The 25,063-nt window shown below is 36.9% G+C and overlaps 1 protein-coding gene across 4 annotated transcripts in view; it reads left to right on the plus strand.

Moving 5' to 3' along the window:
• Positions 1-25,063, plus strand: part of dnajc13 (dnaJ homolog subfamily C member 13) — an 83,112-nt gene that overhangs the window by 10,207 nt on the left and 47,842 nt on the right. For all 4 annotated transcript variants that reach the window (XM_088643728.1, XM_088643725.1, XM_088643726.1 and 1 more), the window contains exons 3-7: positions 18,867-18,942; positions 19,373-19,522; positions 20,628-20,669; positions 22,488-22,688; positions 24,329-24,535. In XM_088643728.1, the coding sequence (XP_088499854.1) occupies positions 18,867-18,942; positions 19,373-19,522; positions 20,628-20,669; positions 22,488-22,688; positions 24,329-24,535 (676 nt within the window). The remainder of the gene's footprint in view (positions 1-18,866; positions 18,943-19,372; positions 19,523-20,627; positions 20,670-22,487; positions 22,689-24,328; positions 24,536-25,063) is intronic.

Raw genomic sequence — 25,063 nt, forward strand, 5'->3', positions numbered from 1 at the left:
GTTTGTTGCTGCAGAATTCCACTTCTAGTGACTATATAGATCCTAACTGTACAGTGCTACACTCAGTTGAGATTTTGTTTTAGTTTTAAGTGCTCAATGTACTTTATTATACTATCATGCAGCGTTCTTGGAATATTTCATTTGATGTTGGTGCTATTAATGAAGTACTGTTCAAGTTTCTTTTTCTATTTTTTGTAGTTCTTGTTTAACTTTAGCTGTGATCCAAATGTTAGTTATATGCTCTATATAGATTAATGCAGAAAGGCAGAAGGTCTAATTATATTAGGCAGACGTAGTATAATTTTTTGAAAGGAGTAATGCATTCTGAAACCTTTAAAAAACACTTTCTGAAGGAATTGTAGAGGACTGGTGCCAAATATTATATGTAGGTAATTGCCCTCATAGAAAGAACAATGATCCGTATAAAGATTGTTTACTGCAGTGTTATATCTAGGCTGTTGATCATGTTCAGGAGCACATAATGTGTATTGTCAGGTAAAGGAGAAAGAAAGCATATTTTTAATTCAGAAAGATTAGGCAATGAAGGTACTTTGATCCTGTTTTTGTTGCCTGATTCTATCAATTAAAATGCTAAAAATTAGATTAATGAATACAAAAGCTTCCATAGTCAGCACTGTAGTTTTTGTAGTTCAGAATAATGAAATTGCAAAAAGAACACAATAGGAATATAAGGAAAGCTTAAAATATTTTATATAATACATTATTGCTGAACTGAAATGTGCCATTTTGTTATTTTGTTATTTTTCTTGTGACTGAACTACATACGTTCTTATAAAGCTTTGATTCAAAATTTTGCATGCTATCATGAAATATAAAACATAAATTGCATACCATATTACATATAAACTCTACAAGGCACCATTCAGTAAAAGTATGGAAACCAAAAGCTTTGTAGCAAATGGGATCAGTTTGAGCCTTGTGTCTTTATTAGAGGTTTGCGTAGTGTATTGGTATGCATTTTTATTCATCTATTTCATTGAAATTGTTGCTAGTAATCTATATAAATGAGGGAAAGAAGATTTACATATTTTTTAATACAAGTTAAATATAAAGCCATACACAGTAGCAATTTTGTACTCCCTAAAATAAACTTATTAGATTGTGTTACAGCCATGTGTGTGTGTGTGTGTTGGGGGGGTGTAGATTTTGAGAACCTTAACCATTGGTAAGATCGTGACCTACTGGATGCGATTAATTCTAAAATAGACAGGTGGGAGAACATGGTTTAGCTTAAGGGTTTAACTGTTATGTGACGACAGCAGAGCTTTCAATATTAAAAGCATAGGATGAGTTAAAACTACAAGTGTAGTTGGTTATACAAGTAAATTAAATATACATGGGGTATAACTGCCATGCACACCACTGCGTGAATACCTAATAAACCTTCAAAGGCTTAGAGCTACTGTTGAATCTTTTGCAGACAGCAAATCGTTGAACCTTTGAAGTTTTTAACTTTTGACAAAAGCCCTAATTAACTTTAGTTACTTTGCTTTTCCATTAAGTGCAAAATGCTGCAGTAGAAGTTTCCAGTGCCTTTTGGGTACGTTGTTGGCATATTAAGGACAGTGTCATGTCCAGCACCTGTTTTCTTTATAAAATAAACTAAATTTCAGTTGAGGTGACTCACTGTGGTCATTTCCAATGCCTCTGACACCCAAACCCACTTGCTGAATGAGTTTATTATTTGTTGCCATACGGGCTTTCTAAAAGCTGACACAGACAACTTAAACATCAGCAAAAAAGTCAATCTGGAGACTTTCAAACCTTTCCTTCAGCATTGTTAGGAGGAATCCTAAGAGAGCCTGCAAACAACGGGAGGCCATTCGCCCATCTAGCCCATTGGGTAGTTAATTGATCCTAGGATCTCATGCAGCCATTTCCTGAAGTAAATAAGGGCAGTGACCACAACAGCCTTGCTGCCTTGCATATTCCATACTCCTAAAAGCCCTCAATATCCGCAAAGCATTGGAGAAAGAGAATATTGCTTGAATCCTCTATGGCTGAATTAGAGGATAAAATTAATCACTTATTAGCTTCATTTTGTCCTGTTGGAAAGGCACCAGTAGAAATTATCCTTTTAATGTTTTACTTTTTCTACCACCAGGACCATTGAAGGCATAAATTCACATAAGGTTTTTGATGTATATGGTTCATGTGTATATAGGCACAAGACTCTTTCCTTTCTGCACTATACTTATTGAAAGTACTTCTTACAGCCAGCCTTAGAATCACAACCTAAGGTTCGTCCCAGATCATTCTACTCTCATCATACAACACAGAACATGGAATATGTTTTGTGTAATTAAGAAGTCACTTAGCAAGCTTGGAGTGCTCCTCCATTACCAGCCAAGCTGAAGATCTGTGAGGGCTGTTCTAGTCTGTTTGACACTGTCCAACTTATTGACTTTTAATTGTTAGACATTGGAATTGGAAAGTTTTCTTGTGTTTTGTAGATATGCATGGTAGCAACAAGATGAGATGCAAATACTGTACGAGTTGTTCTGTCTGGCTTTCTGGGTGGGGGAAGTGTCATTTTTATCTTCTGAATTTTTACACTTGCTATAGGCCTGCCAGGCTGGAGTGTGCTATTTTGGGCTTGTGGGTATGTTCTACAACTTGGTTTAAAACCACATAAGCTAATGAATTTTGGAGGTTGTCAGTGATCAGTGACATACACTAACTGGGTCAAAAATAAGGAGTTGTTAAACCCCTTAAAATATCCCCAGTTACCCCCTGAACAGCCGAGGGTGTTCCTATAATTCTGCAGAAGTTAAAGCCAGCAGCACAATCCATGCAGAAACAGCAGAATGTCTTCAAGTGGAATGTCATCAAAGTCAATTGTTGCTAGAGCTACTTTAATTAACTAAATTAGCTAAATTAACTTTAATTCTTCTCTTCTCAAAAAGGTAGATTCATTACAGTTGTCTAAATATTGGGCATTGATGGTATTGAACACATATGCCCATACTCACAATTAAGGATATAAATGCAGGATGGACAGAAATTTGAGGCTCATACTGTAATTATTAATGCATTTAATGTTATCATTTCTTCTTTTATATGGCTGTATTATAATACATAGTACAAGTTCTTCATATAGCCTTCTTATGGAAAGTACTTAAAGTGCATACAGCTGGCAAATAGTCTCCGTTCCAGGTATTGAGTTAAAAAATGAGTTTATTATAAGTTTATACACTGTCAAAAACAGCATGTGAGGTTGTGTTTTTAGAACTAGCTGATTAACTGATCTATGTTGATCAATTTAAAATAAACCCTTTATAGAGTTTCTATTTCGTTTATTTTAAATCAACTTGTTTTTTAATTAAATAGAAAATAATTGCTGAAGATGAAATGAAGAGTGCACAGAATGATGGCACACACTGAATCATATAATTGTCTGTCTCATGAGAATTTGATTTTCAAGATGTCCATGATATTCATATATCTCTCAAAGGAACAATTGTGCATATTAAAACTTTGAAAAATGTCAACTAGTTTTTCTCGTCTTGTGAAAATAAACTTAATGTATTTTACTTTATTCTTATTGATTTCTTTAATTTGACTATATGTAAAGCAGTTATGAAAGATTTTGTTCAAAGAGTACAGTGACTGAGACAGAGCTGACATACCCAGAATGTTATTTACTACTAAAATTGTTTTATTTTCTTATTTTTAAAATACTGGAGTGTGCTTTGTCCTTCTTGTTGTTCTGTGAATATTTATAGGGACCATGATGTCCTATACTATTTCATGTCATTTCAATTTTAGACATCCATGACAAGTTTGAAAATTGGTTGAACTGTTACGGCCAGTATGCTGCATATACAGTAGTTTGCCATTCTGCAGTTAACATTTTAACTTATATGCTTGGAGTATGGTGAGACTAAAGTATAGTTCATGTAGCCGCATAAGAGTGGTTTCTCTTTTATTTAGCCTTTAGTGCCTGGCAGTCATCACACAAATAATGTGTATCTCTTCTGCTCTCAACTATATGATTTAAACAACCTTTTTATAATAGTGGTGACGAGCTGCAAATACTGTAGTAAAAGAATATTGTAGTTATGGATTGTAGGGCTATATTATTTGCTTCTGTGCAGATTTAGGAGGTACTGTATAGTACTGCAGTTACAGTAGAACAGTATTCGTACTGGTGGAAAAAAACTATTGATAAAATTGAGAAAGAGGTTGGAGACGAACATGGCTGATGTTGGCTTGTTTATTCTTATTACGTCCTTGTATTGCTAAAAAGAGAAGCTTGTCATCCTCTGGACCCAGCGGAATGTGTTCATAAGGCTCATTTTTATGGGCACCGGCCTGAATATTTTAAAACTTTCTTTACTTGGATGGATCAATCATGCTCATGAAATATAAATGCCCATTAAGCCATGACTGCTCAAGAGCATTCAGATGGATTTGCCGATTCAGGGGCTGGAATTGTCTGAATTTTTTTAAAGGGGTGGTAAAGCTAATTGTGCACTTTTCTGTTGATAAAACAGGTTTACTACATTCCATGCTTAAGATTTTCTATTCATTTGTAACAAAGCTGTTGAAATGTAAACACTGACCCGGACTCAGTTATTGGAGTCCATTTCATGCTCTGCTCACGCCAATGTGGTGTCATGAATCGAGCATTGAAGGGACAAACTCTCATACTTGGTAAAATGCACTCTCCAGTGGAGACATGAAGTACGTGACAAAGTCTTGTGATGGTGGTGGAAGCACCTTGTCTAACATTGTCATTCCACAGATGTACAGTAGGGTATATATCTGTAATGCTGGATGGTCCTGATGTTTATGTAGAAATTGCATGCGCCTGTTTTATTTGCCATTCCTTCTTATTACACCATTTGGTTTTCATTATAATCCGTAGTAATATTTTTATCACAGAAATCTTCAGGAAGCAACTCTCAAATCTGGAGTCTGCCATGACTTGGTAAAATATGTTACATCCATGTTTTCTGTCCAGTTCATTAGAAGGTCTTTGGGGTCCAGGTGGGAAAAGGCGATTCAATAGCTTTTTAGCCGTTTTGGTCCCATACTTCTTTTTACCGCCAAATGCTGCACTCGCTGGTTTTGATTTGAATTCTCTCATCCAGTAAATCTTTTTTTTCCCCCTGACTTAATTGAACACTTATTTAACAATTTAAGAAACGTTCATTTTTATTTGAAAGTTGGAATTTTTAAGTTCCCCAAGATATGCAGTGATTCCAAAATCGGCACCTTAAAGGCTTTTGAGACTAGGAACCCCTACAATTGTTTTCTTAGTCTATCAGAAGTACTGTTACATCACAAATTCAGAAGTTGTTTCTGAAAGCCATGTTTTATTCAGTCACGTCATGATTCATTGGTCGCTACTTTTGGGTCAGGGAATTTTGTCCCCCCTCTGAAAATTACACTAATGTACTAACAGCAGTTCTTCACTTCCAAGAAAATGTGTAATGTTCTATGTAGAAGGGCTGTATTAAGCCATAGAGTATTGCTCAATCTGCCAAGATCATTGTTCAAAGAACAGAATAAATCCTGCCTTGCAGACATGGGTAGTTTGAATTTAGACTGTGTGCTTTAGATGATTATGACTTGGATTTGCAAACTGACAGCTCTTGGCCAGGTATGAAGTTGGGTTTGTTCTGAGCTATTCAAGGCATCTTTGAGTTGGTACAAAACAGTGACCCTTGTCCGTGTGTGTGCTTGTGAACTGACTGACAGCATTATCAGTGGCTGCTGCATCACCCTTCCAAGTGGTGCTTTTAAAGCTGTTGTCACCGAAACTGGCAGAGTCAGTAAGAAGTGACTCGCTCCGACAGTGATTGTTTCGGTGGAGCGCATGTAGCATCCAAGAAAGTTTTCTCTGAAGGATATCGACATAATGTCTGTTTGACCTTAAAATATTTAGAAAGATACCTCACTTACTGTTTGTATCCAGATCTCTAAAATCCAAACTGATTGGTAATATTTACATGTGCTCTGCATTTACATCTGGTTTCTTTCATTTAGTTGAATATAAAAATATGATGCTCCCGTTCAGCTTGTAGTGTAGGACTCAAATCGAGCGGGTGCCAAAATTAATCTCAATTCACCTTAAGAAATTGAGATATTTCTTTGGTGCTTTAATTTTATAATCTACCAATATTGGCTTGAGTTTTCACTTTGGCTTGAATTTTTATAAGTGCATATAGTGCATATTTTTGTTTCTCGCGCATTTTATTTGTTTTAATGGTCCATTTTGCTTTTTAGATGGTATTAATGGACATATTGGTACATTGCACTTCATGATTTTAACTTGGGGATTAAACTCCTATGGACCGTACAAGAAAGTAGATTATTTTATGTTTTTACGCCTCATGTGAAATGTTTAGGAAATTCTTCATTTGTGTAGGTTATTTATGCACTTCGGATATGTCTGCATAGATTTTACTAGCCATTAAAAACATTACACATCCTAAGGTTTTTTTTGTAATATAATACTTTCCAAATGCTGTGTACATTAAACAGATCATTTTGACAGTTTACTAGAATTATCATTGGTTACAAGCATGTTCCCTAATTTGGTTTATTAGTAGAAAACCACATTAACCAAGAGGAAAGGAAAGAGGAAGGGCCTTTTCTCTTTTAACGTTAGAAGTCTTTTTTGTGCTTTTGCTTTTGCATATGCTTGAGCTAGAAAATTTTGAAATTGTTTAAATTTGAGTGAAGTCCTGACTTAAGCAAAATTCTTTATATATGATCGGCATCTGAAAAGATGTTCTGGTAGCAAATGCTGAGTGCCTGGCTTGCTAAATTGTAAGGATGGGTGTCACTGCCACGGCGTGCTGTATGTTACATGTTTCAATCAATCACTGCACTGTAATTGGAAGGAAAAGTAAATGGAAGCTTCATTTCAGGTGAAATATAATAAGGTGTTCACGTAACAGGAAGGCAGGTAAGCATACATATTCATTAAAAATGTGCTGGCTTCGAGTTACTCAGCTGTTGAGGTGTTCTGTCAGAAAGAAACTGTGGAATGTGGTTGTAACGGAAACTGAAAGATAAGGAGTTGACAGAAACTGCAAGCAGATGATGCCACAATTCAAGAGACTGAGCCATGCTGATTTAACAATGACCCTGTTCTCCTTGTGTGCACTGGGAATTTGGGGAAATAGGAGTTTTCAAAGTGCTGTTTTATCCTTTCCTCAAAAAGTGCTTCCGTTTTGTCACATTGTATTTCAGTAGTTACCCTCGCTGTGGGGTGTTGCTCAAGAAAGGAAGACAAGATTAAAGGAAGGGGGAAGTGCACTAATTTGTTACTCATGAATAAAGTTTTCAGTTAAAGTCACACAGCAAATTGAAATGAGCCTTCACTGTATTGTATATATTTTCTGTTAATTGAATTAAAAGTGCACATTCTATGAAAATGACAAAAGAGGTAAGAATTGGACCATATCATTAAGAGTGCTTCCTGGAAATCTGCAGACATCACAGCAAATGAAAAGTATAATAGTAAGATGTGTGACTTGGAGGTTGTGGGTTCAAATCCCAGGTGTGCCATAGCTGTTGTTTCTTTCATTCATTATTAAAGGGTATTTCATTCAGATTAGTCCTGAAAAATCCCCCGCTATATAAATGGTAGTGGAGATTGTAAATATTGGCCATCTTGATAAGATAAATTGTTTCAATCTAGCAGGTTAGTTAAAACCCGCAATTTCTAAATTCATATTCTCTCCAGTAATTAAATAATATTTTTAAAATGTTATTTTTAGCTGTTTACGTTTTTCCAATAACCTTTCTTTAAATGGATCTACTGTAAGAGTACTTATGTGTCTCCCTTACCTGGCAGGGTGGAGACATTTCCACTGAGAAGGAACCACCTTTGTCTCATGTTATTTTCCAGGGGTTTATGAAGTGCTGTGCTGTTAGTGGATGCTATGTATTAGGTGCTGACCGAAGCAATTGATCTTGCATGGTATTGTACTTTACCCTGAACAGCACTCTATTCCTTGTAAATCTTTAGTAAATGCAAGTCTGAAGGCAGGCTTCAGCAATATTTTCTGTTTAATCTGATTACAATGGAACTGTTTTTTTATATTATTTTTCTTTTACTTTCTATTGTGTCACCAAATCCGTTCTTTTCATGTGTAGCACTTGCTTTCTTCCTGTCGCTGCCACAGATGTGAAAGATAAGCCTGCAAGAGCTTTTGCAACCAGCCTAGAGAGCCTAGTGTTGACCAGGCAGCGAAAGGATAAAGTTGCATCTCAGTCTGAGAGTACTTTACAGTTTTGTTTCACGTGGGGGTATGTAATTCTGTAATTCCTGTGTAGTTTAGAATTGGTAGAGGATAGAAAACAGAAAGCTTCCAAGAGGCTCATTTTACTAGTTTTTTTATTGAGTAAGGTCAGAGAAATTAAACCCATGTTTTGTTGTTTTGCATATTAGTTTTTAAGTGATCTTGACATGCCAAGCCCCATACCTTGAATGGAAGTTCATTTAATCATTTTATGAACAGAGGAGGGAGCCCCAATGCCATTTGATGCCTTATTTTCTGGTAATGTGTGCATTATAGTAGAAGAGTCAGTAGGTTTTAAGCAGGAGCAGTATAGTGTAGAACTGTAGGTTTTGAGATTTATGACATTCTGAATTCTGTCCAGTGCTGGCTGAGAGCAGCATGAAGAACAGGTTATAAGAAAGATACAGAGGGTTTATAGATACACCTGGAATTTGAAAAGGGGTTTTATGAAAAGATGTTAGTTGCAAGGAGTTCTTGAGATGTACTCATGTTTTAAATCAAGTAATCAATTAATACACAGATTTAGGCTTAAATAACCACTTCTTTCAACTTGCAATTAATTAATTCTGTTAATTGGTCATATAATTATGTCATGATATTGTGTGTAGAAAAAAATCATGTCTTTAGCTTCTAGATATTGTGTATGTATGTACCAATAAACTTTAAGATTGATCTTTATTATGTATTTATCATGATAAATCCTTGTAAGTTTCACAGTGGTTAGTATTGCTGCCTCGCAGCGCTGGGGGCCTGGGTTCAATTTCAGACCTAGAATGCTATTTGTGTGGAGTTTGCATGTTCTCCCCAAGCTTATGTGGATTTCCTCAAGGTGCTCTGGTTCCTTCCCACCGTCCAAAGTTATACTGTGAGGGTAATTGGCTTCTGGGAAAATTGCCTCTCTGTGTATGTGCGCCTCTGTCTGTATATTTGTGTCTCCCCTGTTCTATAAGAAAACATCTGAATAACAGCAAGATGTGAATCACCTCTCAGTTATCCTCAATCACAATATTTCATTATTTAATTCCAATTTCAGTGAAGGGCTTAGTACAGCCTTTTTGCCATTTAGGCACTCTGAATAAATGAGGTGTTACATGACATTTGTTACAGTTGAAACTGTATATATGAGGTGAAAGTGATGGAATAGGGAGAATTGAGTAGAAATCTCTTCTAACAAAAGAGAAAAACATTTCATTTTTGGAATAAACTGTAGACTGTGGAGTTATATTATTCACCCAAAAAGTTTTTACTGTCATTAAGTTCTTTCTAAACTATGAATTATGTGGGAAATAATGAGAAATAAATGTGGTGTGGTGTATTATACTTAACTGTATAATTTTTTGTCAGTGAACACATTTAAAACTTTCAAATATATACACAACTTAGTGTAAGGTATGTGCATTTATAAGCTAGTATATACTGTAAACTTATATAAATATACTGTATGTTTGGCATTTTTGAAAACCTGGCAATCTCTTCTCCAGCAAGATGCCAGGTACTGCAGTACCTGTTGCTGTTTGTTGGCTACAACCAAGCCAGCCAGGAGACGCATTGTGAGCCTGCATCATGCTTTAATCTACATTTCTTATACAGTATATGTAAATACAATGTATCCACATTTCAAATGGAACTTTGAATACCACGCAGGCAGGAGATGATTCAGTCTTTTGGAGGACTTTCTCGGGACATGACGTTTTGTACATTCTGCCCTTTGAAGTACTGTACTCTGGGTGTGCCTTAGTGTGTTATTTCGGATTTAGGTCCGCATTGTTCTTGTCCTCAGAATGATCAGTAGTGTTTTTTTCTCTGCAAAAATAATTTTAAAAAAGCAAGAAAGTGGGCATTGTAATTGAGGGAAAAAAATGGATCACTATGCCTTCAGAATAAAACAGCCAGCACTGGTGACACTCATGATGTCTTTTCTGAAGCAGAAATGTCTGTGTCTGCACTGGGATGAATGCCACTTTTTTAAGCGGCGTGTCTGTCGCACATTCTGTTCTTTTCGAAGGCAAAGAACCCAGTGTTGAAGTGCCTTTGACAGGGTCTTCTGTCTAATACTCTGAGGTTCCTATGAGCATTGTGAAAGGGCAGTCATTAGAGCAAGCTGCTCTCGGCTGGCTGCTGTACTGTACTGCTTTCCATGGTCCCTGGATATCTTTGCCTGTCACATACTGTAATAATCTGTCTGATAACATTTTCAGCTGAAAGAAAACTGTGTATGTTTGTGAGGGATAAAGTAATTAAATATGATTCATGACTTATACCATACTACCGTAAATCTGTAGTAAAACGTGGCACAACACCATTTTAGTTCAATCTAAAGTCTTAGCACAACTTTTCTAAATGCCCGAGTCTCCTTATTATGAGGATTAACAGAGTTTTACATTGTAACATTGAATACGGGAGGGGAATTTAAACAGGTACAGAGCAGAAAAAAACAGTCTAGATTGTTTTTCCATTTATTTTTATTATTTGATTGTTATTCTCAAGTAATTTAAGACCAAAACAGTTACAAGAGCAGGCACAACCACAATAAATACCGAGATCAGAGTATGTATCTATACACATGTGCTTATATGTGCATACATTCATGAGTTTTGCAGGAATACCTCATTTTAACAGATTCAGAGATAGCAGCCAAAACCATGGATGCTGACTGTCAGGCAAGCCTCTGGACTGCCTAGCAACAACAGACAAAAAATGAAAATGAGAAAAGCTGAGGTATTCACAGTATATTGACACATCTTTTACAGTTTTTCTTACAATATGTGAAGAAGCAGATAAGAAGGCAAACAAAATGCGAGGATGTATAATTAAGTGTAGAATTTAAATCAAGGGATGTTACATTCAGATTGCGTAATGTACTAAGGAATCACTTAGAATACTCTGTACAAATTTGGTCACTACTGTACATTATAGGACAGATTTCTACTCTGGAACAGTCCAGATGGGACCAATGAGATGGTATCTATACATCTATGGCTATAATGTCTTACACTGACTGGCTGAAGTCTTTTACAGAGGAGACTGGGGACGTTTAGCCCCTTCTCATTTGTTACCTTTCTTATTTTCTTAGTCTGCTGTTTCAGGTTGTCATCTTAATGTTACAGTATATACTGTATATGCTTCTTAATTAGCTATGTAGGCGCACAAAGAGTATGTCTGCCATGGCATTTAAGGGTGGTGAGAAGGGAAACAAAACAATTGAATGCAAGTCAGAAACTCACAGATAAGACTTGAAACTGAAAACTGATTTCTCTATCATATGCTTGTGTAGCTTGAAGATTATATTTTTAAGAAACTGTCACCAATAGAGCAAAGAGCAGCTCTTACAATTTTTTGGTAAAAATTCAGTGTGGTGCAACAACGATAGAGTCTACTACTGGTGCTGTCAAGCATGCAAAAGTGGCAGATCAAATGCTAAAGCAATCGAAAGAAGCTGTATGAAAGGTATATACTGCAGCAGCCTGATGGCGTAGAAATCAGTGCTGCAGCAAAAATCTTGCAAAAAACACGAGCATCACTTTCACTGCAAGTTCATTATAGTTTTACTATACATTATTAGTATTTTTGAGAGTAACTTATTACTATACATATCATTCTTTGTTTTACAATGGCTTATTACGTGCACTAATTATAATAATAATTTAATAATTCCTTCCACTTATATAGTGCTTTTCTGGACACTCCACTCAAAGTGCTGTACAGGTAATGGGGACTCTCCTCCACCACCATGTATACCACCGCCTGGATGATGTGGCAGCCATAGTGTGCTAGTACACTAAACACACACCAGCAATCAGTGTGGAGGAGAACAGACTGATGAAGCCAATAGATGGATAGATGGGGATTATTAGGAGGCCATGATTGGTAAAAGCCGATGGGGAAATTTGGTCTGGAATTTTGGTCTTTTCGAGAAACACCCTTGGATTTTTAATGAGAATCAGAGAATCAGGACCTTGGTTTTACATCTCGTCTGAAGGTGGGCGCCTTTTTACAGTATAGTGTCCCCGTCACTATGCTGGGGCTTTAGGACCCACACAGACCACAGGGTGAGCGCCCCCTACTGGCCCCACTAACACCTCTTCCAGCCACAACCTTAGTTTTTCCCAGGAGGTCTCCCATCCAAGTACTGACCAGGCTCACACCTGCTTATCTTCAGTGGGTTGCCAGGTGTGAGTTGCAGAGTGACATGGCTGCTGGCTGTGCACTGTATTCTGTAATTGTACTATGATTAGTAGGAAATGGGCTGTGAAACCGGGAGAATGGAGAGGGAATACACAGAGCCTTGTGGTAGAGGAGGAGAGCACAGAACAAAACAGGGTATTTGGAGTGAAGAGACCCCATTTAAATAAGAAATCTCAATGGCCAAATACAGTACATCCCACTAACAGAATAATGAGGTTTTTAACGGTTTTTGTAATGTTCCGTTGGCATGCTTCATTTAGGTAAACAAGCATGTTATGAATAATTAAGTACAATCTTAATTTAGCTGCACCGTGACTATATAACAAGGTCATATTAAATGTCAGAGCCATTGTCCAAAAAGCGATGAAAGTGAGGTTTCCTGGCACCACCCATGGAATGAGATTTTGTTCCCTGTATATTTTCACATTCAGCGCTACAATGGAGTTCAGCTCCTATTTCAAGCTAAGATTTTTTTGTCACTATCTTGGCTAACGTTTATCTTCCACTAATGAATTTGGAATAGATTTTTTCATATTCAAGATGCTCACACATCTAAATGTGAATGCAGATTAATCATACATTTAAAAAGTGTACCTTGTTTTGTCACTTTGATTGTTACACATACTAGTTATAGTGCTTTACTGTGTATCAAGATCCCAGCTATAGAGTGTATTTTTATGACAGTAAAGAGAAATGTTTGTAAAAGTTTAGTGATTAGCCAGAACAATTTACATTTTAAACTGGTCATATCTTGAAGATTTTTTGACGCATTTTGTCCCTTGTACCATTTCTTAAGGGAATCCAACAGAGGCTACGGAAGAAATGTAAAAAAAGATGTTTCAACCATTATGGAATTATGGAACCATTATCTCCTGTAAACTCTTTAATATTCAAAAGCAACCCAGTCATGACATAAAGGTATCATTGACAAGGACACCTAAAAGCATGTACTTGAATTATAGCTTTTTGAGTGCAGTTCCATAGTTTTAATTGTCTGCAATTAACGAGCCCTATTGCACTGAAGCACAGCAGACATACAGCAGGGTTCAATAAGGTATTTTCAAAAATGACGCAAGCGATCTTGAAATAATATCATTTGTACAGTAAGAGGGTTACAAAAAGTATGTAGGAATTTATACTACAGTAATCATTGGATAGCAGAGGGAGGAATTGGACGAATTGGCACTGATGTAGAAGGAAAACGAACAATCCCATCATGCCACAGAAGGCAGGAAGTTAAGGGAAAGCCAGAGAATGCATTTGGATGAACAATATCAACATTGATGCTATAAATTGTACGTGTGCTGAAGACCTCTGTGTGTAACTATTGCCTCATGAGGATGAGGATAGCCCTGAACCTGCACGGTTGGGGGTCAGGTGCACAGTCTCTGACCTTAGACTCCATTTCCTGAACACGATGCAGCCAAACTGAAACCATGACTGCTTGTTTTGGTCTTTGGGCAGATGTATGATTTGGCACACAATGCTCTTTTGGGGCAACAGGTGGGAGGATGTGTGGAAACTGCTTATTAATTTCACAATAGCAGCTGATTAGCCTGTAAATTGGATAAACTGAATTGCTCTTGGTTTCGCCATCCACAGCAATTCCTGTTCCAGTAATTGAGAACTAAATATGGGTTTAAAGAATAAGCTGTTAATTACATTTGAAGGATTTATTCTGTTAGATATTTTGCTCACTCACATTCACATGCCGGAAGACTTTCTTCCTTCAGTAGTAATCACTGCTACTTTGTCAATGACCAGCTCGCTGCCTTTTATTTCCATTACTGTTAGTGCTCCAGCACTCTAAAACACTTGAAGATCTGATGTGATATCAATCTGGTGATTTCCCATTCTGAGTTTTGTGCTTACATTAGAGTTGTACAGCTCTACACACGGATATACTGGGTTTTTTTCCCACATAGATGGTAAAAGCTCACTTATTGGTCTAATATTAAACAGTGCCAAATGAAAGCTCCCTGTTTTCAATAAAAGATCCATCAGTGAAAGAATGGATTTCCTGCATGCATTTGTGGCATTGATAGTACGTACTGTAACTGACGGGTGGTGTTACTTATTATGGGGGGAAAAAGCTTTAAATTAATGTGACTCTAGAGTGGGCTGCTTATAAAGTGTCCTGCATTCTTGTTCTGTGAATGTAAAAGTGATACCATATCATTGACAAACAAGCGAGTGCCAGCTTGTATATACAGTAGAGACTCTCTCATGCTTGACAGGAGTGATCAGTGTCGGGGGTGGAGGATGTGAAGAAACCATTTGAAAACAGGGGAAAAAAAAAAACTTTGACGCAAGCGTTTTGTTTTCATAGGCAACATTTTTATCCCCGTGTTTCCCTAGAAAGAAGCTTTCTTTTGCTGTAGTCCTTTAACCAACAATATTTCTTACATTTAATGACATAGTAAATGTATTAGAATATGCAAGAAATAGCAAAGTTCAGATATTTAGTAAAACTGTGTTGGGATGTCTTGTCTACCTACAGTATGATTTACATTGGGGCCTTAAGCAGATCGAACTCTCGTGCAATGAGTGTCTCCTTTGTTTCCATTTCATGCATTTTGAAAAGAGTTGACAAGTATATCAACTCTTGAATAATGCAACATAGGAAATGTAGTATTGTTAGGTTACAATGTACATTTAGGTCACTTATCTTTGAAAGCAGATGTTAATGTGAGTACAACCAAGTAATCCAGTGATTGCAACAGCAGTGGGTGTGGAGAGTTTGGGCCACCTCAACTTTCATTTCGAAATGTCATTGACTTTCTCATTAATGTTAATGTTGGGAAAAAAAGAATATTTTCTTTTACATGAACTCCAGTATTGTGCCTCAGCGTTTGTATTGTAGGACCAGCGTTTGTATTGATTTGTTTGAATGGGTTGTGAGTTGCTGTTTGATCAGTACCGGCTATGCTAGGCCCTTGTATCAGGAAACTATTAGTGACAGGATTTAAATTCCTCACGCCCCAAGTAAATCAGTAATTGCTTTTTAAGAACAAGTGCATTTTTCCGTTTGAGCAATGTTACGTCCCAGTGTGTGTTCTGTGTGTGTTTTTTCTATTATGTCCACACTGCTGACCCTTGATTGTTCTTCCTTCCCGATTGGCCCACCATTACACCACACTTTCAGTATGACGTCATCATCAATTAACTCTCAGCCAATCAGAACACATCTTATTTAGCATATACAGTAACATGGAGGTTTTCAGCAAGGAGAGGCCTTTCGTTTGACTTCGGTTCCGTTTGGTTTTGGTTATCGCTTCGCTTCTGGTTATTGCTTTGGCTTCGTTTGTTGGTTTGTTTTGCTTTGTGTGTGTGTATTTTTGTATAGCTTCGGCTTTGTTGTTTTTTTGTTAGTTTCTTTGTACTTTCGTTTGTTTGTGTGTTCATCCTTGTTTTGCCATTACCTTGCCCCAGTGTTACATGTGCAACTTTTGTGTTCTTTGTACCCTGTTCCTGTTGATTACTCTTGTTTTCCCTTATTTGTATTCCTGGTTCACTTGTGTTTTTGTGTGAACTTTTGTATATAAGGTTAGTTTAGGCTGTTGGGTACACTTTACACACTTAGTTGATTTTGTATTAGTACACTAGTTTATTACGGGTGAGTGCCATTTGTCTTGTATGGTTTTGGGTAGTCAGTGCAGGTTAGCTAGGGTGTTGAAGACGCTGAAGACCGTGTGTTTCGGGTTTTCTTTTGTAGTTAGATTAGCTTTCCCTCACTGTCCTAGCCAGCTCCATTTTGTTTATTTTCTTTTCTTTGGCACCGCTCTAGTTCCTTACCCTTGTTATCACGCTTCCTAGTCCCTCACCAAAACCCACCTGCTTCCAAAAGAATGATCTTAAATGTTACACCCTTTTACCCCTAGACACTTGGGGTCGTAACAGCAGACTTCTCAGAAATTCTGAAAGCAAAAGTTAAATAATGTAGGCTATATGGATACTGTTATTATTCTAAACTTGCAGTTCAGTACAGCAATAAATGTCTGTCCTTGGTTTTTTATTTAGATTTTTGAATATAAAGTTGTGCACCATGTGCTAGAATTAGTTAGCAGAGCATGTAGAGGAAGCTCTTGCTCTTCCTCCTGGGGGAGGGCAAACAGTGCAATGACAGCAGCTCAAGAACTGATTCATGGGTTGTCTTTTAGTCTTCAGTGGAAAACACCACATTTTTCATGCCCACGAGGGAGTTTGTGGGAAGCAATATGCTCCCCCTTTTATTATGAGACAAAAAGAATCTCACTGATTCATGGTTTGGACGTTTTTACTATGGGAAATGTGTATTTTTTCCAGTGTTTTGCAGATTTTACCTGATTTGATTTACCTGTGCGTTAATGTAAAAGTGAAGAAAACATCATGAGTACACTGCTGTAGCTCAGTAACTATTAAGATAGTCATAGTTTGAAGGGTTTCCAGAACATTTCTTAACAGCTTTTCAACCAACAGATGCAGAATGAGGAACCTCTTAAAACTACTAAGCTAGGATTTCCTGCATTTTTATTCATTTTCAATCAAGACGTTTGCAATGGGAAAAGTCTGAAATATGGCTGCTTCTAGGCTTTTTTTCTGGTGGAGGTTCGCTACAGTTTTAACCTGCACAACCATGCACATGTCTATACCTGGTGTTGTGGGCAATTCTTCATCAGAGGAGCAGGGCACAGTCTTGTGCAGATTCAGTTTTATTGAGCTCAGTAAGGACAGGAACGTGCACTGTGTCTGCCCCACAGAACAGACTGCAAGGATTTCCCAGCTTTTATATACAGTACACATGCTCGGAAAGAAGTTTCTTTCACGCTTTGAATGTTTGTCCTGTTTTGATCTATTTATGAGTGCTTATCCTTCCCTGTGTGACAAAAGTTGGTTTCACACTTTGAGTGTGAGTCATTTCGTTAGATTCCTATTCTTAACACCTAGTAGAAGGGAATGAGTTTCTGCAGCTGTCAAAGCACGTGACTGTTATTCTGTCTTACTATATACATGGCTAGACATCTATTGCTAGGATAGGTCTGAACGTTACATTAAATTACATGATGGTTTTCACTGTACTGTTCAGTGAGAATGAGAATACATGCACATGCTCCTCCAACACTGCTGTCAGTAAGAGCCATTACTAATTTAACACACAGCAAGTACCATGGGGCCTTAGGGTAGAGGGTTGCAGACAAGCAGTGCGTCTGTCACTGATGCCATTGCAAGCTCACAGCCCTGTTGTGTAACAGCACAAAGAAACTAGGACCATATCCTGCCCAACTCGGGTGACACTCAGCCAGCTCTACTGCTTTTTGAAAAAAAACTTTTTAACATTTTAAATTGTATCGTAGTAAATTTTTTTCAGAAGAAGCACATTTAATATCCATCACTTCATTTTTTTACAAAATAAAAATTTTTTACTTCCCAGCTTCATTTACAACTTCCACCACCTTGATTCACAATGATTGATTTCCCTCATTTTAAATAGGAATAATTTTGGGCAGTAACTCTTACTTCCATGTTGCCTAAATGAAATAATATAGTGCAGAGACAGGAAATGGATGTAAAATCTGCTCTCCAGAGGGTCTGGTTAGTGGCTAATAAGCAGAATGGCAGGAGATGGCTTGTATTTTCCTGTCTAACGTGTGCCAAAGTCTGGAAGAAAGCTTTGATTTTTCTCTGCAATGTGATCAAAATACAGATGGGCGTGGGGGTGCTGTGAACCTGCAATATGATAACTGTAGCAGTTCAGGGCTATTTCTTGTCTGAATTATCTTGTAGGCTTTTAAGCCCAGAAGCATGGGCCAGGAATACAAAGGAGAAAGAGACGAACATGTAATCCCATACACATTTGCTCAGTGATGCAATGCTTCATCTTCCTGCAGACCTTTATAACCAATGTAGATGTGAGCTTCCCTTTTCATATGTAGGTATGAGAATAGTCTCATGCCTGTGTTCTCAATGCATGCAAATTTACCTTAAAAATTACCTTGAAATTGCTGAGCAAACATTGCAGCAGTTTTTGAAAAAGTCCTACAAAATGATTTCGAATGAAAGTAGTGTCATGTACTGTATTCAGCGTAATCCATTTGTCACATCAAATTTTAAAACAATGCTGATCACGTTTGCAGAAAGGAAATAAGCGACAGCTTCTAACATGTTGATGAAAGAAAATTATTTTATCTCAATTTGATATGTACATTCTTTAATCGAGTTACAGTGCCTGAGTGATCTGCCTGCAGTTCCTGCAGTAAAAAAAACACTTGATTAAGTGAGAACAAGTTAATTCAACGCCTAAAAGTAAGGTGTTGTCAGGTAGGAATGGCAGAAAAAAATGAAGCAAATCCTGTTTGTGGTTTGGGTGCGAAGAAGCTCCTTTGGAAATCGCGTCTTAATGTGTGTTTTTTTGTTTTGCAGGTACAAACGAGTTTTTTCTGTGGGTACACATGGAATAACTACTTATAACCCAACAACATTAGAAGTAACCAATCAGGTAAATAATGTTTTTGCAGACTGTTAGCCTTTTAAATTATTAAAGCAGGAAATGTGTGAGAAATGTCTGATTACAGTGGACGATTCAAGTTTTTTAATTTAAGAGAGAAGTAATCACATGCATGTGATCTTGATGTCAAATGGACCCCCAAATTCTTTTAACAAAATAAAAAAATGGAGTCAACAGAAATGAGAGAGATGTGCTGATAATTTCCACCATGATTTTAAAGTAGCGATTCCAAATGAAGTCTTCATTTGTTTTTACATGTTCCATATCCTTACATATTTTCCTGTTTTTTATAGTCCAACGTGATGCATCTTGCATAGAACCTAGTAAACTCTATTCAGTATTGCTTTTTCACATGTGTAACCTTGAAAATATAAGCAGCTTTCCCTTGTAAGTGTGAAATATATTTTCTTTTCTTTGTCAGTGGCCTTACGGCGATATCTGTGGAATTGGTCCTTTTGGGAAGGGTCAGGGAACTGAGTTTAACCTCACCTTCCGAAAAGGGAGTGGAAAAAAATCAGAAACCTTAAAGTTCTCCACGGAGCATAGAACAGAACTGCTTACAGAGGCGCTGGTAAGAGCACTGTCATTTTAATCCGTCCTGTACGTTGGTGTTTGTGTGCGTAAGTCTTTCTAAGAAAAAAAAAATCCCCAAATCCTGATACAGCCAACATATTACTTAATATGCAATTGCCCATACTCAGAGTTCATGTTTACATAAACTGTAGCAGTCCTTATGGGATCTTGAATTACCTGAGTGTTTGGCTTTTGTATGTTGTAAATCTAATTTATTTATATGATCTGTAAGTATTGTTTTTCATTTGCTCTTCTGGAGAGCTTTCCTTAAAAGCAACCTTTGAATTCTAGGTAATGCAGTTTTTTTATTTACATAACTTTAAAAAGCACCCTAACATGCTGAACAAATGTTTAAAAAACAATTCAAGACAAGTCAAGATACAAATTCGCAAGATATCTTTGTCTGACCACCTTTCTAAAATGTGTACTTTTCCTGTGGTCTTCACTGTAATGGAGAGAAATCACGACACAAGCAGGAGACAATCTAAAGTCAGCATTACCCAAGAGCTTTAACTGGACATAACAGCTTAATAAAGCACAACCATCCTAAAGCACAAGGGTTTCTTCACTCCAGAATTAGTGCAATACAGAATCAACATATTAGCCATTACAAACCTTTGCTCTGAAGTGTTTCCTAACATGTATTCATATGGTAACTGCAAAATCAGTTAGGTCAGTTGAGGTTGTGTTGTTATTATTATGTATTTCAATTGTTATCATTTGTAACTTTTCAGCATTTGGTGACTGTAATCTACTGATTATTTTTAGAAAAGCTTTATTTAATTAGTGCTTCACTTGCATTGTCCCATATTTTGGAGTTAAGATACTGTTGTATCTTTCAAGTTTTATGTTAAAATTTAGTGTTTCAAAAATGAGTTCCAGAATGGATGGATTCATTGTAGTCATCTTTGCTGGAATGTGACTGTATAAGATTAACTTGTTTTATTCATAAACAGCACAGGGCGTATCCTAAAACTACTGCTTTTCCTATAGATATCTGTGGATCCTAGATTTGAGATACATATCTTGGAGCCGATATAACAGATTTCTGAGGACAAGCTTTAATAGATGTACAAATACTTTTTTTTTTACTTTCTCTACAGAGGTTCCGGACTGAGTTTTCTGAGGGCAAAATAACTGGGAGGGTAAGTGAACTGAATATATTCAGAAAACGGATTGTCAGGTTTATAAACTATTACTTGTTTCACTAAAACTTTTGTCACCTTAAATACAATTGAACTCAGAAACTTATCTGTGCTAAAACTCGTTTTAAAATGTGTAACATTTTTACCAGGCTACATTTGACATTTGAAATGCCCTTATTGTCTTGAAGACGACAGTTGAATTGTCTTCTGTCCATGTAATTTTATGTTACGATACAATTTCAGTACAACAAATATTGTCGTTCACGGATATATCCAGGATTGTTTTGATATAAACCATTTTTTAACTCAAACCTGAAGGTGTATTTTAAAACTTTTCTGACTTTGCTCTTGTTTCCACGAAGTGTTTCTGTCTTGGCGACTCAGTCTATCAGCATCATAACTCTTCCTACTGTAGTTACCTTACTAGTTAACTCTGCTCTTATTTTGTTTTCCTAAAAACTATTTGGAAAGTGGCAGTCCAAGCTAATTGTTTGCTTGGAGTTTATTAATCAGAGTTATTATTTTGCTTACCTGCTTTGTCTAGAGAAGGTATGTGCTGAGTCGGCAAAAGCCCTTTTGCAGGGTTTCCTCTTCTAGCTTAGCATTTCCTTTTATTGCACATATTGAACACCCATAATGTGCACCAGCCAGTAGCTTCATTGATTCCTTTGTTTTCTTATACCACCTAATGTTGTATTGTACCTCTTCAGAGGTTCTCATACCACCTAATTTTGTATTGTACCTCTTCGGTGGTTTTCATGTTAATTTGCTTACTTTTAGCAAACCAAAGCATGAACACTTAGCAATTGAAAAAATGTGCTTCATTGTACCATTGTTTTAAGAGAGAATATTTTATATGAAACGTAAACGTATGATGTCCCCTTTTTTAAAAAAAGCTAAAAAGATGCATCTCCCAAAGTGTGACAAAAATAAGCGATTCGAGGCACCTCTACATTAATGATTTTCCATACAGATGTAAAATAGCTAATTAATCTGTAGTTATCACGAGTGGAGAAGCTTCCCAGACTTTTGTCAGACCAAGAAAGAAATTAGCAGGTACATAAGTCAACGTATTTTTCTTGAAATACAAATGTGTGCCTCGAAAATGATTTTTTTCTGCTTATTACTTAATTCGTACTCCTCATAAATCTCACCACCACATAAATGTACTGTACAGTATAGCTTCCTTTTTGAGAATTAAATTTGGTGCTGAGATTTTTATGAAAGTCTTCTTTGAATCTGACAAATAAACTGCTTTATTATGATCTTATTGCGTCTTTCGCTAGCTCAGAATAATTTGAGGAGTTTTGAACAAGATAATCAATTTCTAAAACCATGCCAACAAATGATTTTACAGTGTACAACGAGCAATCCGTTGGAGTTTGTGATCGATAATTATATGGCTCAAGTTTCTCTCCTTTGCTTTGGATGAGCATTTTATTTTACAGTGAATTTGAAGCACTCCTGTAAGTTACTTGATATGACCATGTTTATCTCTAAGAAGATAAACAAGGCTTATAAATGTCTGAAACCACTGTATTGCAAAGAATAATAAGGTACTGTAATATGTCTTGGCTTTATTTTATATTTCCTTGCTCCAAAATATATCTCAATAAGCAGAAATGTATCTTCACATGCAATAGTATTTTTATGGACAAATATCTGCATCTATAGAAAAGATCTTGAATGAATAAGAAAAACATAATCTGGTTTTAGGGATTTAGGAACTGTATTAGAAACTCAGAAATTTGAAACTAAATGTTAATTTCATAGCAAGGGTAATATGGAAGTTTGAGATCTTTGTGTTCTGATTTTCAGAGATACAACTGTTACAAGCATCACTGGAGTGATGCACGGAAACCTGTGGTCCTAGAGGTTACGCCAGGAGGAGTAGACCAGATAGACCCCTCTACCAACAGAATTCTTTGCTCCTATGACTACAGAAACATTGAAGGATTTGCTGAGGTCACTGACTATCAGGGAGGATTCTGTATTTTGTATGGAGGTTTCAGTCGACTGGTATGTGTTTTATACATTAAATGATTGAGTGCTCATTTATCGGCTGACTGCTCCCATTACTGACTACTGCTGCTAGAACTGGAAAACTATTAGTATTAGTGTTAAAACCCGAGGAGTCATTAATATTATTGTTTATGCAGCAACAAGGCTGACCTCAATATCCAAGTCCTTAAAATGTGTTCTTCTTTTGAAATGAGGGATATTGGCACACCATTAAGAGGGCCCTCATCCAAGACAGACACAGCCTGTATAGCAAATGCCCTAGAAAGAGTTCTCACACCCAGAACTGCACTTGAACCCCCCCTTTCCATACCAACTCACCATTTATTCCTAGGGTCATGAAACAGGACCTCTTCATTTTACAGGATGACACTTTCAACAGGAGCCTTTTTTCCTAACCCACTATCATCTGATATTCATCTAATACCGCCAACCACCTCAGCTATGCAGCTTTCTGGTCCACAGTTCCCTTTTATCATTCACATCCCGATATTTCCACACCATTTTTGTCGCAGAGCAGAAGCCACTGTGTCACCTGTAAATACAGATCTTAACAGCACACGTGTGCTTAACTTAGCTCCTATTTCAGTTTCAGAATTCACTTAAAGGATCTTGTCTGTCCAGCAAATCTGCACTGCCTAGCCATTTACACCGGGGAAACAGGGGAAAAAGCCCATTTCAGCCCATTTCCTTTAAGCCATTTAGCCCATTTACTGTACCTCTTCTGGCTGTGATTTTCCTGGCTTTTCTATCTGCATCCTTTCAGAGAGATTTTTTTTTTAGAGACTCGTATATCAGAAGCCAGAATTATCCTTTAACTTGGTTCTCACAGCTCTCAAGGAATGATCATCCAAAATGGGAATCTGTCCATTCATTTACCGATTACTCCCTTCTACCCTTCACGTGGCTTTTAATACCCAGATTTCCATCTCTTTATGCCCCCCTTTTAGCTCTGTATTCATTCTCATAGAATCACCACCCTGTTTCGTCATGCTCGTATTTCTGCTCTCTACCTCATTCACAAACGTCAGAAAAAGGTTCTGCAGTTTAAATGTTTTTAATTTTCGGCAAGGACCCTTTGCTTCTTCTTGTACAGCTCATGCACTGATGCAGTTCCCCACTCTAACCTATAGTTATATTGTTTTCCTATTTTAGGAAAAAGCAGTACTAAAGAGCTATGGTACAGTATATCAGCATAAGTGAAAATAAATTTAATTCTATATTGATATGGATTGGCTATTTAGTCTTGAACAGTTTTTTTTCTGTTATTTTTTTAAGTTGAAGCTGTTAGACGTAGACATTTATAATGCCCTGGTAAAGGTCGTTTTCATTTTAATTGATTATCAGATATTTCCAAGATCTTTATTATCTCAGTAATCAAAAGGAAGATTGCTATTGTATTTGCATACCTACAAATTATCCTACATAATTTCTTTCAATTTGCTATTGTTAACCAATTTATTTCGGGGGCAAATGCACTAGAAATCAAAGTCAGTGTATGTTTTGTATATTATTGTATGTATCTCCTTTAAAGAAGGCAATTTCTGATTTATGAAATTTAAGCAAAAGAACATTTGAATTGTTCTTTTCCCTGTCAGAAAATTATAACCCTAGTAATTACTTTTTTTTGCTTTTTACAGCACCTGTTTGCTTCAGAGCACAAAGATGACATTATCAAAAGTGCCATTGAGCATGCTGGGAACTACATAGGCATCACATTGCGTGTCCGGAAGGACCCGATAGATTTTGAGCAGTATGTGAACCACCGGCTGGGCAAATACAGCACAGATGATTCAATAACTTCTCTTGCGGAATTTGTAGTGCAGAAAATTTCATCCAGACATCCGGTGAGAGCATTTGCTGAAAATCCCCTTAACTATTCTTAATTGATCTGGTGGTGGAGTTGAGTAAAGTTTTGGAATTCTGTAATATTACAAAAGAATCCTAATCAATAAGTGAACCTTTTGTGCCATCACGGTCTTTTCTTTAGACTATTTAGTCAATATACGTTTTTTTTTTCCCCACTATGTCGGCTGATTGTACCACAACACTAAGCTGAAGTCTTAAATTGTTTGTGTTTTGCCTCAATTAAATTAAATTATCCACTTATCCACTAAACAGCAACAAAACAACTTCTCCTTTCGTGTCCAAAAGTACCTTTTGTTCCAACTGATTCAACCAGATGAAAAACACTGGGCTCTGTGCAACAAATGTTTCCAGTTCAGTGCTGGGGTGTGTCACAAACATATCCATATGTGTTGGCACTGAGGTGGCAAACCTGTGCTGGAGATGGGTGGGTGTTCATTGATGTGGTTTTAGTTTTCTTGGCCTTCATTGAAGCTGTGGCTGCTGTAATTTGCGGGGGTGCCTGCAAG

This window comes from Lepisosteus platostomus, chromosome 8 (genome assembly GCF_059453375.1).
Source record: "Lepisosteus platostomus isolate fLepPlt1 chromosome 8, fLepPlt1.hap1, whole genome shotgun sequence".
NCBI lineage: Eukaryota > Metazoa > Chordata > Actinopteri > Semionotiformes > Lepisosteidae > Lepisosteus > Lepisosteus platostomus.